The sequence below is a fragment of the Excalfactoria chinensis genome, chromosome 2, assembly GCF_039878825.1.
Source record: "Excalfactoria chinensis isolate bCotChi1 chromosome 2, bCotChi1.hap2, whole genome shotgun sequence".
Classification (NCBI taxonomy): Eukaryota; Metazoa; Chordata; class Aves; order Galliformes; family Phasianidae; genus Excalfactoria; species Excalfactoria chinensis.
Window position 1 is genome coordinate 19458333 of NC_092826.1, and position 14267 is coordinate 19472599.

At 35.8% G+C, this 14267-nt stretch overlaps 1 protein-coding gene across 4 annotated transcripts in view; it reads left to right on the top strand.

Moving 5' to 3' along the window:
* Window positions 1-14267, top strand: part of UBR5 (ubiquitin protein ligase E3 component n-recognin 5) — a 74823-nt gene that overhangs the window by 20519 nt on the left and 40037 nt on the right. For 2 of the 4 annotated variants that reach the window (XM_072327354.1, XM_072327356.1), the window contains exons 8-12: window positions 5722-5871; window positions 7841-8052; window positions 11423-11539; window positions 11621-11731; window positions 12804-12958. In XM_072327354.1, coding sequence (XP_072183455.1) covers window positions 5722-5871; window positions 7841-8052; window positions 11423-11539; window positions 11621-11731; window positions 12804-12958 — 745 coding nt within the window. The remainder of the gene's footprint in view (window positions 1-5721; window positions 5872-7840; window positions 8053-11422; window positions 11540-11620; window positions 11732-12803; window positions 12959-14267) is intronic. The other 2 variants (XM_072327355.1, XM_072327357.1) reach the window with 1 other exon arrangement.

Below are 14267 nucleotides of genomic sequence, written 5' to 3' on the forward strand. Positions count from 1 at the left end.
GGGATGTTTTGAAGGATTAGATTAGGCATTAAGGAATAACTGTTGATTCCATGGGTGGCGTGAAAGTGATTTATATTTTTAAGAACCCTAGGTTTGTAACATTTCTTACATCTATATTTTGCTGCTTGATGAGATGCTGAGACTGCTCTGTGGCTTGTAAAAGCTAATTCTAACACTTTCCAGTCACCTGCATGTTATTTTTACCACTAACACATGTTCTTAAGGCGCAGCAGTTAAGTGAGGGCAAAATGGTTTACAGTTGTTACAGTTAGACTGAGAATTTATTTGTCATCTCAAGTACCTCTCATAAATCCTGTAGTATTTGGCAATACAGATTTAATGCTATAATTGAAGTCCAGCTGCTCTTGAAATATTGTCTGTCCCATGCAATTGTTGTTATGTTTTGTTTTGTTTTTTAATGAAAGACTTTGAGTCTTTCCATTGGCAAAATAAGGTAATCTGACTCTTTTGCCAAGCAAGCATTTGAAAACTGCAGCCAAATCTGATGTTTGTACCAGGTGCATTGTGTGATAAGAGCACAGCTAAACTCTGGCTACGTGTTAGTTTTCTTTCTGTGTGTCAGAGTGACATTTTGCTATTTTTCTAATAGATATTTTTTTTTCTGCTCATCTGGTTCACCAGGAAGGTTCATGGGCTTCCTTCATCTTTATCTTGTCCATCATGTGATTAGACAGAGGGTTTTTTGTTCTGCAGCAAACCTGCAGCTCTGGCAGGCTTTCTTAATCCTTGAGTCTTTATTTTAGCAGTTGGTTTCATGGCATTAGGTGCATTTGCGTAATTGAATTCTCTTAATGCTTTGCATGTATTCAAAGCAGTAGCTCCTACTGTAGATGTACCAGGTCCTGCCTTCATATGACTAATGACCATAGTAATCATTCACAATAAATGTTTCTTTTAACTAACCAGCATTCTACAGCACTAGCTGTTCTCTTAATACTTCTTGGAATCATAGGGGTCAGTTAATAGCGGACTGTCTGACAACCTATAACTAGCTGCTTTTATTTTTGTAATTGAGATGATAGGTTAAACCAGTGTGCAGAGTTTCACTGTCTTTGGTAGCTGTCTAGAAAATGACTTTGTTTGTTGCTGAATTTTGAAAGCATCTCATCTCCATAGGCTAATCCTTCCTGTAAGAGATGACTATTATTATATTATGAGACTAATATGTATATTTCTCCCCTCTTATCCCACAGAGAAACTGAGCTAAATTTCCCCAGTTTTTATGGGAAAAGAGTTGGAGTTTCAATTGAAATGAAATCTGTTATGCCTTAATCCCAGTCTGCAAAGATATAATTCACTGTTTGTAGAACTTGCAGTGCTTTCTGCGCCTCTTAGTTATTTTTGCCAATAGAACTCAAATAACTTTGTTGCACTGAAATACACTTGATAGTGTGATTAAAACATGAAGAGAAGTGGAGATGAGCAGTGGTCAGTGCTGTTGTGACTCCATTGCTGGTGTATGATGTAGTACAAATTACCAGTCCCTGCTTGTATCACAGGATCATGAAGACTAGATTGAAGGAAAACCTGGTGGCCAGAGAACCTTGCCTGTAGGTGTGAGGCAAAAAGCAAACAAGCCTTGTTTTGCCCTTCAGAACATCATAAAACCAATTTTTAAGGTTTTTGCTCTATACATTTCCATTCTTCTTGAGGTCTTGCCTCTGGATGTTCTTTTGGGACCTGTAATTCATCGAAGAAAACTGTAGATAACCAAGAATTGCTGTGTGCATCCTATTTTTAGTCAGGTATCCATAAATGATTCTGAAAGATAAAGAACTTTTACTTTTTATGATGTCAAATTAAAACGTTTTATCCTTTCCAAACACAACAAAAGTAAATGACAAGGCTGCTCCTTGCCTCAGGGTTTTGGAAGCTCTTGCATTTTTATTTAGAAGAGTATGCTAATTTTTATATTCTCCCTTCTGCATGTCTGGTGCTTTTCTTAAATGAAGCCCTTTGGGTTGCTCCCAAGGCAGAGAAGGTTGTTGTGCTTTTTTGTTTTTTAAAGAGAAACTTATACTTGATTTAAATAAATGGAATGAAAGAAATAAGTTTCACCGTGGCTCGAAAATGAGTTCTCGTTTAATACATTAGGATGTCATTAGTATATCAGTTGTGCTGTAGATCCAGTTAGTATCTGTGAGGGTTACTGTCTGGTCTTTGTTTTTTATAAAAGAAGCAATTCTTCACAAATGTCGTAAGAACTTTCTGTCGAAATAGCTTTAATGAAGTTCTCTTAGTAATTTTATTTTTAGACCCTTATATACGTTGACTTTTCTGATGAGTCCCGTTGCTTTTGTTTTATAGTGGTTATTTGAACAGAAAGGGGTTTTGTCTGATAAATACATGAGGGAAAAATTGAGGAAGCTGCATAGAACAAAATCATTTTTCACAGGAAAGACTCAAAGTTGTGTAGAATAAATTTCCTGCTCATTTCAAATTGTGCCAGAGGCTTCTTCCAGGCTCTGTGTTATCAATCTCTGGTTTTGTAGAATTCAGATGTGTGAATATTTGCTCAGTAACTCCTACTTCATATACTGGGTTCTCACTAGCGGAGTTTGGAAACTTGGTTTTAGCAGTATCAGGGCTACTTTGAATTTTGGAATCTGAGATGAATTTGTTTCAAAATAAAAAGTACAAATCTGCTTTTCTGGAGGGGAGAAGAGGCTGGCTTACATCAGCAGAATTTACTGTCTTGGTTTGCTGTGAGGAGAGGTTGGAACCAGAGCATTGTGTAGGGATTGGTTTAAAACCTGGATGTTCAGTGGCTTTCTTTTAGGTAGGACAGTTACGTGCATGTTTGTTATGGTTTGGTTTTGTTTTGCTTTTTATTTTCCCCTCTTGATTTTTGAGGACGAACATCAAATTTAGTAGTATTTTGAATAAACATAACTTATCAAGAAATGAGTTCTGGAGTTCTGATGTCTGGTTTCCTAGGAAACCCAAACGCATGTTTTTGTCACCAGTGTCGCAGCTTTGCCAATTTGAAAGAAATGGAGATACTGAAGATGTATTTTTGCGTGTTTCATAAAAATTTGCAGCTGAGAATAAGGAAGACCTTATGATTGCCTCCTTAAGTGTAAACATCTGATGTGAGCTCTGCTTGATGTCCTCATCAGTCTCGGCAATGCCTTCAACTAATGGATCCATAGGAATGTGGTGTTAATGCTGCCTATGGAGGTACTGGAAAACAGAAGTGTTTTCAGTACTTGAATTGGTGTTTATATACTTATTGGAAGTATCTTTCCCTTACTCTTTTTTCATTTCCACTGCCAGTTTTCAGTCAGGTTTACTTAGGAAATCATAGGTACTTCCTTGTGTAACTAGGTTGGTCAGAATCATCACATCAGAATAGGTATTTGAGGAGTTTGATTCTGGTTCACTGCACATGAAATGAATGATATCATCTTATGGGATTCTCCTGGAAAAGTGAAAAAACAACAACAAAAAACCCCAGTCATAGCAAAGGCTTGGTAGTTGTGGGGTTTCTTGTTTGTTGTTTTTTTTATTTCCTTTTTCCCCCTGCTTCTCTCCCCCAGATTCTTAAACTGAATGTAGCTTTGCAGTGTCTGTCTTTTCAGAGAACTAAAAAATTCCAGTGATGTTTGAAGGGGAGTGGATTTGGCTCTTATCCCTACTGGTTTCAGCACCTTTGTTCTTTGGTATAGAGAGTAGCAGAAGGGGGATCTCTTGCAGAAACATTGGAAGGACATTTAGAATCTGATTTGAAGCTGAAAGAAGAGGGTAAGAAAGGCTTGTTTTCCTCACTGGTGTCAATGCATATATAGCCAGAAATACATAGTTTTGGTTCTTGGATCTGATCAAATTTTAACTCTCCCATTTGGAAACAAGGCTAACCTCAAGATGTTTAAAATGCTTCCAGGGGTGTGTGTGTGTTGGTGTTCCAAGTCAGCGTGTGTTTTCTTAGAGGAGAATTTCTGGCTTACCTTAAAGGCTATAATAAATAAGGCTGTGCTGACCAATTCTGTTCCTCATAGAGATCAAGATTTTATTTTTCAGTTTATACCTGGGAATAAGAACAAGTTGTGAGACTGTATGGAGGTTGGAGCTTAGCTAGGAATGAGTGGTACAGATGAATGTGGGAAGAGGAAAGAACAGTAGGGTGTGAGTATCAAAGTATACAACAAAATGTTGGCTGTCTTTCCAGCTCCGGAGCTATTGTTCTTACAAGTTGTTGCTCTTTAGGTGAGGTGTTCTGCCACTTAAGTGTTTCAATGCAAAATGGATAAAACAGGCAGCAGGGTAAGACTACCCTGAGACATCTGAAGTGTTCTGGTAAGACAGAGCATGTTTGACAGATCAGACTTTTTTCGTTCACTAGGCTTCCTGAGCAAGATGACTTTGTAAAATGTACTTCATGGACGACTCAGTTCCAAATGTTGTGCTTCTAGCACAGGCCATGCTTTTAGTGGGAAACTTATTTTTTGCAGAAATCTCTCCCAGCTTGTTCCGAAGCCCACAGAGCTCACTTCTATAGCTCTGTTCTTATGTGAACTCATTTGTGCCAGGAACAGCTGGTGGCTGGTATGTCTTAAAGCTCTAAACTCTCTCTGAAAAACGTAAGGAGGAGTGTTGTGATTTGCAGGGATGTAAATGTCTCTAATGCCTTTCGTATCACAATTGAGTGATTTCTCACAGTGAGGGAGGACATAGGGCAACTTTTCTGTTTCTGGATACCCTCTTGTTTGTATATTGGGTTTGTCTGTTTGGCAAGTCTATGGCCGAAATAGCTGTTTTTAGGTTTGGTTTTTCCACCTTTGCCCAAGGAGATCCCTTGCCATCAAGCTAAAGGAGAGAAATAGAACTGTACAGAAGTAGCAGCAAGATGGTTATCTGGTTTACTCGTCTTATTGGGCAGTGTTCTTGGACTCAGCTACATTACATGCATTTTCAGTAGCCTCACGTGTTTGTTATCTATTGGTTAGTAAGCAGAAGGAGGTTGTTTGATAATTCAGTGAAATTCAGTACGTAGAGAAATTTGGGTTTTAAAAGAGTAGCTCGGGTTGTCACAAAATGATACATTTTCTTCCTCCTGAGTATTTTTTGTTTTATTTTTATTTTTTAACTGAGTGGTATTAAAAAATAGAAACAAATGCTTTATTCCAGATAACCATTGTTGTTCTTAATGTAGCTACCATGTGAAGATTTGTACCAAGAGCTGACAGTTTGGGAATTAAGTATGTAATTCCCTGAAAGAAACGTTCAGTGGAGGAACTGTAGTCTTTGCAAAGCCACATCTTTGATGTCAAAGGCTGGCTTTCACCATCCTTCCTTAATTCTATTCATTTTAAGAGTTACACGTGTAAGAGTGTATGTACACATCAGTATACTTGTGTCCACCTTGCTGCGGGTCTTTGTTCTTCCAAGTGAAAGGCTAAAATTTGGATTCATAGGTTACAAAAAAATAAAAGTTTGGGACAAGACTTGTGAAATGTGGTTGGATAAGTGACAGAGAGCAGTTTTTGTAAGGAAACTAGTTTTGTGCACTAGACCACCATGCGTGATTGTAAATGTGAGTGTGTAGGAGGCACATGAGTTGGAACTGGTGAATCTGAAGAGCAGAAATTCAACTAATAGATAGGTTGTTTGTTTTTTCTTATGTTTGTTTAGTTGATGGTCTCTCTAGCTGATGTTTTAAGTAGCTGATTATTCACTTAAGACCCTTGTCTCCTCTTATAGAGGATCTTATGTCTCTTCTGGATGCTGACATACATTCTGCTCACCCAAGTGTCATTATTGATGCTGATGCTATGTTTTCAGAAGATATTAGTTACTTTGGTTATCCATCCTTTCGGCGCTCATCACTTTCCAGGCTAGGCTCATCCAGAGGTAATTTTGCACCTTTTTTCTTTGTAATAAGTAGTGTACTGTGCAAAGCTAGTGGTAGTACACAGTGGTGGTTTAGATTCCAATTTAACATGAAAGTAGACTGTCATGCGATGTCAGATATAGAGTAGACAAGTAGATCTTTTGTTACTCATCAAAATTATTATTGAATTCTGAGCCTCAGCAGGTAAGTTTTATAAGAACCTTGATTATCATGTATAATTAAAAATCTGTTGATATTGCAAGGTGTAAAACTTCTGCATGCTAAATTTTATTTTAAACTCTGTAGCGTGTTTGCTAATATATACTATGTGATACAAATATTTAATTTGGTTCAGAAAAAAGCAACAACTCATGACATGCAGCATTCTTAATCTATTTTTTACTGTTCTTGGTTATTCTTTACACAGAGCTTTTTCACATTTCCTGAGGTAATCTGTGACAGAAGTTAACTTTGTAGAATGAGGAGAAATATGTTTAACTGTCAGGGAGGGAGAAGAAACCTAATTTTTTTTCCACTTTTTTTCTTCTTTTGAAAGCTTTTTTGTAGCTGGTTCGGGAGAACTATTGGCAGTTGATATCAACGCCTTGATCGGTGTTAAGGTGTTTTTTTGTTTGCTTTGTAAAATGTATTACAGTTATAACGTTTAAACAGAATATGCAGCAACTTGGAGCTCTTTGAAGCCGTTGTACAAATGCCTAGAGTATTTCCAAACTGTTAATCCAACCTCTCCTGTGTTCTTTTTCGTACATTTTTATTGCCTTTCATGAACCAGTTTCAGTATGTTAATTGTTGAATGAGTAAGTTCTAGTTCCAAAGTGATTAGTCAAGTGTCAGAGTGGTGTTTGCTAGAAGAGAAGTAGAATATTTTATGTAATATATCTGTAAGACAAGCTGTTGTGTTTGGCTTATGTAAAAACGTTGCCAGTTTTCTAATACTGCAAAACACCCGAGACTTGGTGTAGTTTATTGAAAATATGATATAGTAATACGTGTAACTCCAGTTGACTTTTGTAAGCATAATTGAAGTATTTAATAGGTTAAATGCATTACGTGCATGTACAAATATTCAGCATCTGACATAACTCCTTCTAAATTCCTCCTTTTCTTTTTTTTTTCTTTTTTTTTTTTTTTTTCCTTTCCTAAGGTTATTCTATATAAGACGTTACCACGAATTTTATAATACTTATTTTCCATGCATAGTTGACTCTTGGAAAGTTAGTTTGATTACCTGATTTAAAAGCATTATCTGCATGAGCGAACTGCAGAGTACTGGCTTTAGACAGTTTGTAGGCCAATTGGAGGGGAAGCATTTTGGTAAGGAGCATTTTCCTACAAGGATCCTTTTTACAACGTGTCTGACTATTGAAAAGCTTTCATTTGATCTACTCAAGACAGATGCACTTTAATTTATTAAATCCAGTCCTATAGAATATTGGTTTAAACAAAAGGGGTTGGATTATCAAGCTTATATACCAAGAGCTTTTTTAATGCTTGCTTTCTTTAACCTTTTCAAATTACTGTTTTTTTTTGGGAAGATTGTAACGAAACTCTCTAATAAACACTCTTTTTGGTTTGCATAAATGAATCTAACAGACAGTATGGATCAGATTTTTTTGTTGTCATCGTTACTTCATTGATTAAAAACAGTACTACAAAAACTGCATATTATAGTATAAAAGTTTAAATTGCTATTTTTCATGGATTTGGCCTCATGATGCAAGTAAAAGTGCTATAGTATTTTTGATAGCACACAAAACTTATGTGATTATTTTTAGCTTATTACTTTTATATTTAGTAATTCTAAAGTACACATGCTGGAAGGGTTAATCATACTGAATGTTGCATGTCAGGACTTCATGATTTATAATCTTTGTGAGTAGATTTAACTGCTGTTAGTTGCATCCTGAAGGGTCTTTACTAGAGAGTGGCTTACTTTTATCCCACTGGTGTGACCCAATTGCATACCAGTTCTCCTTCTTCCCTTAGAGAGAGACTCTGAGCTGTTGCGTGAACGTGAGTCCGTTTTACGTTTGCGTGAACGAAGGTGGCTTGATGGAGCCTCATTTGATAATGAAAGAGGCTCTACAAGTAAGGAGGGGGAACCAAACCTGGACAAGAAGAATGCACCTGTTCAAAGTCCTGTTTCTCTAGGAGAAGACTTACAGTGGTGGCCAGATAAGGTACTGAAAATTTTTGTCTGTTTTATTTGCCATTTGCAATAAACCTGTCTGTCTTTTTCCCTAGATAAATACTGTGTTTTCTTGTTGAGTATTTCATTTTAGTCTGTGAGAGATAAAATAAAGTGCAATAAAGTGTATTCTTTGTTAGGAGCTTAGGAAGATTATAAATAAACAGTTATTCCTTTTGATAGTTAATGCTTCTTTAATTCTGTTTTTGTTTTCTTATGTTTTGAATTCTGTATTAAAGTCATAAAGTTGTTTTTTTTCCCCTTTTCTTTCATAGCTATAAAAAAAAAATTTAGTAGGCAGTAGGAAACTCATAAAGCAATTGATTCAGTTTAGTTCTTTATTTTCCTTTGTTTCCTCCCCCCCCCCCCCCTTTTAGTTACAATATAGATAGATTGAAGAGGGACATAAACTTCAAATCTTATTTCTTTTTACAGCCATTCACCTCTAATCCCTGTCTTGGTTTTGGTGTTCAAATTGAGAAATGTAGGTAGCCCAAAAAAAGAGTATATTGTCAAATGCTTCCTCTCCCAGCCAGACCTTGTCTGGCAATTAGCTTTGAGCTTCTGTGTCAGTGAAAATTAGCAGCTCTTGTCCCTCTTCCTTTGTCATGATAGTAGAATGAAAAGGTCATCTAGCTTGGGAAGAGAGATTTTAGGGTTTTTAGCATAACAGAATAAATGTAGTTCACTTCAGGAATACCACGCTGTGTTTTTCCATATAAAACACTGCTGTATTTTGATAACAGCACGTTATTATCATCATTATTTCTGTTTTCCTGTTACTGTGCTACTTCAGGCTATTTGTCCTGTATATTTTTGTTCCCTTTTTTCCACCCAAGGTGTGTTTTTTTTCTTTTTTAAATTTGCAGACTCGGCATGTTATGCCCTAGGATAATTACTGCAGTTTTTATTGCCTGTATTTTATGGAATTAACTTACTAGAGTATGTAATTTCATGGTTGTGCAATTTAAGTATATGGAACTTCTTCCCACAGACATTTTTGCATATGCTCCCTTGTAATCCCTAGCTTCCAGTTAAATGGAGGCGTGCCTTACTGGAAGGGCCTCTCATCTTTGTGCAGCATTAGTCAAACCTCTTATTCTGTCCTTCAGCTGAACATTTTAAGTTCCGTTGGTGATATTGCCTGACAGAACTTCTTCATGATAAATCACAAGGGAGATGATTTAGTTGAAAGGCCTTCCAAACATTTCTGCCATTTTGAAAGTCCTAAAGGAGATGCTGGAGATATTAATGGAAGTTAAAAGCAAGTTAGATGAAAGATTCAAGGACATAAAGAATTGCTACGAAATAACCAGTTTTGTTTTCTTTCATTTTTTGTTACTTTCGCACTATCACAGTGTCTGTGATAAGGATGGATGGTAGATTTGAGTTTATGAGGAGTAGAGTACCAACAAAACACTATGGTAGTGAAACGTATTGCACATGGAGTTTTTTTCCACCAAATTAGTAAAGTCAGATGTCCAGTAATTTAAATAAATGAATTTTCATAGATTAAATCTTACTGGACACAATAATCTGTGTCTCTTAGCAGTGGAAACCTTGTGCCACCTATGGCAGAGCCTCTCTGGTCTATAACAAAATATGGCAACTTTTTTTTCCTCCTTAACTATAGTTGGGTGCAAATGAGGTTTTTTTTAGTTTTCTTGAATTGGGTATATGCCGTTTAGCTAATGAGATGTAAAGATATTAACTAGCAATCTGAATTCTGAATCATTTTCAAGCTATTTTCTGATCTGGACTCAGAGTTTAGAGTTGAATACATGAGACTCTGGTTATAGTACTAGGGCTGTCATGTCGTTTGTGCATCTATATGCTGTCACCCTTTTGAATGGCCTTACGGTGGTGTATGTGGGTGGTCCTAACTTATGGATTAGAACTGCTGATATTTCAATGGGAGAAAAGACTTTGAACATTGAGTCTCTTTAGTGTTGAATTTGTCATATAGATCTGCTTATAAAAAGTTATAAAACAGATTAGCAAGAATAAAAAAAAATCATGGTGAAAAATTGCTTTCCCTGCTTCTGAAGACTCCTTTGTGCCGGTAAAATAGAAGCGTGTTTTGAAGACTACAGCAGGTTCTCTTTCAGAATATGCAATACTTATACGACGGCAATTAATCATGACTTGGATTCGTGTGCTAGGTCTGTGCTGCACTGGGAGATGCCCTCTGGAGCAAAACTGTTATGACTTAACTAATTTTAGATTTTGTCATATTATAAAAGAGTTATTTGTGATTTCTTCCATCCTTGTCTGTTACCATCTTTCTCTTCTTTCCCAAAAAACTGTTGAGCATTTTGAACTACTGATAAGAGACATGATAAATTTTGTTATTGAAGGATGTACTCGTACCTCTTGAAGGGTCTGTATTTCTGCACATGAAAATAGTAAAATAAATAATCTTTTACAAAAAAAGCAAATTGAGGCTTATGAAAAACCAAAATAAGTGGGTTTTTTGTTTACCCAGTTGTAAACTTCTGAAGCTGAAATGAGAGCCTTGTAATTTAGGGGAACAGATGAATGTACTGAATGGTGGGCTTTGTTAGTAGTCTGACACGGGTTCAGCTTCCCATCAGATGGCTCAATTGCTTATATGTCTTATCTTCCAATTCAAGAAAGACAGTTAAATATGCTGACGTGTAAGATCTCCTTATTACAGATTGCGCACACTACTTATCATGTGCATGTCCTTCAGATTTAGAAGCTGTAAAAAGACGAAATTTTCTATCACTTGATTTTACACCAGCCCAGGTTATTGTTTCATTTTCAAGAGCTATATTTTGCCCAAGTGAGTTCTTACTTCCTCCCTGTAGAGAAATTCAGAAAAAAACGTATTTTTCTTATAGCTGCAATTGCTGAGCAGTGTTAAATGCTCGGCCTTGCAAATATTTCTCAATAAACAGAGGTAAATTTTTTGTGAAGTTTTCTGTGTTCACAAGTCTGTCATTTAAAATTCCTTCTTAGAAGATATTTTCATGAGAATGCTTAGGAATGGAATAATGGGATTTCGTTGCCTTTCTATTCATCTCAGAAAGCTAGAATTTTAGAAGCAATCTGTTTTTAAATTCCCAGAAATCAAAAGATATAACCATCTTTAATTCCATGAACAGTGTTTTATTCTTAAAATATCGTGGAAGCTTCATAAACTGCCAGTGTTAGTCACCAAATAATATTTTCCTGCAATTAAACAATAAAATATATCTAAACACCCATTCTTTTCTCCCTCACCCTCTCAACAGCAATGCTGCAGGTTTTCTTGTTATTTGAGGGAGTGCTGAGCTTTAAACGAGCTGAATGCATCTTCATTTTCAAGTTCAGCAGACTTCATATATCTGTATTTGCAGGATGGAACGAAGTTTATCTCTATTGGAGCCCTGTATTCTGAGCTTGTGGCAGTTAACAGTAAAGGAGAACTCTATCAATGGAAGTGGAGTGAATCAGAGCCTTATAGAAATGCACAGGTACTACTCATCTTCAAGTCCTACCTTCAAAATGTTTTATATGCTTTGCATATCTAAAAGACTGTTTTATTGTTTCCAAAGAATCCTTCCTTGCACCATCCACGTGCCATGTTCTTGGGATTAACCAACGAAAAGATTGTGCTCCTTTCTGCAAATAGTATTAGAGCAACTGTTGCCACTGAAAATAACAAGGTATGAGATGTGCACTGGTTTCTGAATTTGATAGTGCTTGGGGGTTGGTTTTTTCTTTCTTTTCTTTTTTCTTTTTCTTTTTTCCTTTTCTTTTTCTTTTTTCTTTTTTCTTTTTCTTTTTCTTTTTCTTTTTCTTTTTCTTTTTCTTTTTCTTTTTCTTTTTCTTTTTCTTTTTCTTTTTCTTTTTCTTTTTCTTTTTCTTTTTCTTTTTCTTTTTCTTTTTCTTTTTCTTTTTCTTTTTCTTTTTCTTTTTCTTTTTCTTTTTCTTTTTCTTTTTCTTTTTCTTTTTCTTTTTCTTTTTCTTTTTCTTTTTCTTTTTCTTTTTCTTTTTCTTTTTCTTTTTCTTTTTCTTTTTCTTTTTCTTTTTCTTTTTCTTTTTCTTTTTCTTTTTCTTTTTCTTTTTCTTTTTCTTTTCCTTTTCCTTTTCCTTTTCCTTTTCCTTTTCCTTTTCCTTTTCCTTTTCCTTTTCCTTTTCCTTTTCCTTTTCCTTTTCCTTTTCCTTTTCCTTTTCCTTTTCCTTTTCCTTTTCCTTTTCCTTTTCCTTTTCCTTTTCCTTTTCCTTTTCCTTTTCCTTTTCCTTTTCCTTTTCCTTTTCCTTTTCCTTTTCCTTTTCCTTTTCCTTTTCCTTTTCCTTTTCCTTTTCCTTTTCCTTTTCCAGTTATTCACAGTGTATCATAGAGAAGTTGATCTTCAGCAGTAGTAGAAAATACTTCACTAATTCATTCATCTCTTCATTTTCCCCTATGTTCCCAGAGCAAATATCCAATTGATGTCTTTTAACCATGCAAAGTTAACAGTCAGGAAGAAACAGTCAAACAAAAACCCAACTAAACAACCCAAACCACTCAGATCTGATAGATTTGCAATTGAACAGTTGAGAGAGTATCTGAAGTGTATCCGTTTAATCTCATTACCCAAAATGCTTGAGTTCTTGCTCTTACAGTGAAAACTGATGTGGAGTCTGGAGCCAAAATGCTTGTTAGCATTCTGTATGTAATTACTAGAAAAACTAATCACATTGAAGCTTTCAGTACTGCAAATGAATTTATCTAAATTCACCTTTCTCCCTTAGGTTGCTACCTGGGTGGATGAAACTTTAAGCTCGGTAGCATCTAAATTAGAACACACTGCACAGACATACTCGGAGCTTCAGGGAGAACGGATTGTTTCCTTACATTGTTGTGCTCTTTATACATGTGCTCAGCTAGAGAATAACTTGTACTGGTGGTGAGTAAATTCTGTCCAGGTGTAGTAGTGGCTGTCTTAATGTCTTTGCTTCTGATAAATGTTGCAAAATGACTGGACTGCACTTCTTTTGGGTTCTGAAACTCTTCTCTTGAGTTTAGATCCTCTTTTAACAATGTTATTTATTCTCTTCATGCTTTTCAGCTAGGTTACAACAATTTCAAGAGAACAAGATTATACTTTTAGGAGTGTTTTAGCATTCAGTTGTATCAGTATTACATAATATTAAAAAATGACCTTCTTAGGCTTTCTGTGCATTTTTTGGACTAAAAATGTGCAACAAACTTACCCAAGTATGAGGTTCATCTCCTGTCTGGTTCTGTTGGAAATTCTGGTCTGTTAGTTTGTGGTCTGAATTCTAAAGAGTAGAGGAGTACCATCGAATGCTCCCTCTTGAACTTGTATCTAACTCATAAGCATTGTAATATATAGAATGTTCAAATATTTTAATAATTAAAAGGTTTATTTTCAATTGAATCTTTGGTAATAACACGCTCAAATGAGATTTGACACTTATTTGTCATTTGAATGAATGTATTGAATATTATTAATGCACTGTCAGTATGCGTTATTTCTGTCAGATTGTTTGGAGTAGCACACTGCGTTATATGTTGTACCCAAAGCTTCAATAACTTTTTGGATACAGACTGAATTAAATGCTTGAAGATAAGTTGGAAATTGGAGCTCTGAAAATTGATTCTAGGAAATAGCTTTCTTACTAAATTCTCATTACTCTGGACAATCATAGCTAAGCTTGTAGTTAAACACAGCTACATTTTATTCTAACTTCTGGTCTCAGATAACTTTTTGCTTTTGTTATGTCACTGTTGACATACCTCACTTAGTTTCCGCTGAGTTATTCTGATAACATTGGAGATACTTGTCTGTTAGAATCAGTAAAAGCATTAGATTCTAGAATAGTTGGTCCAGTTTATATAGACGTGCTAACCCTTACTTAGTCACTGGCTCAGGCTGCCCGAAGGAGCTGTGGGTGCCCCATCCCTGGAGGTGTTTTAAGTCCAGGTTGGATGGGACACTGGGCAGCCTGATGTGGTGGTTGGTAGCCCTGCCCATGGCAGGGGGGTTGGAACTGGATGGGCTTTAAGGTCCTTTCCAACCTGAACCATTCTTTGACTTTATCATTTAGATTTCTTTTAAAGTTCATATTTATTTATTTATCAATGTGTACTTCTAGAAACATTGTCAGTGGTCTTATGTTAATCAGATATGGGGAGAGCCTTGTTACTAGTAGTGTATTACAACGTATTTTAAGTTGTTTGTAGTATATTAG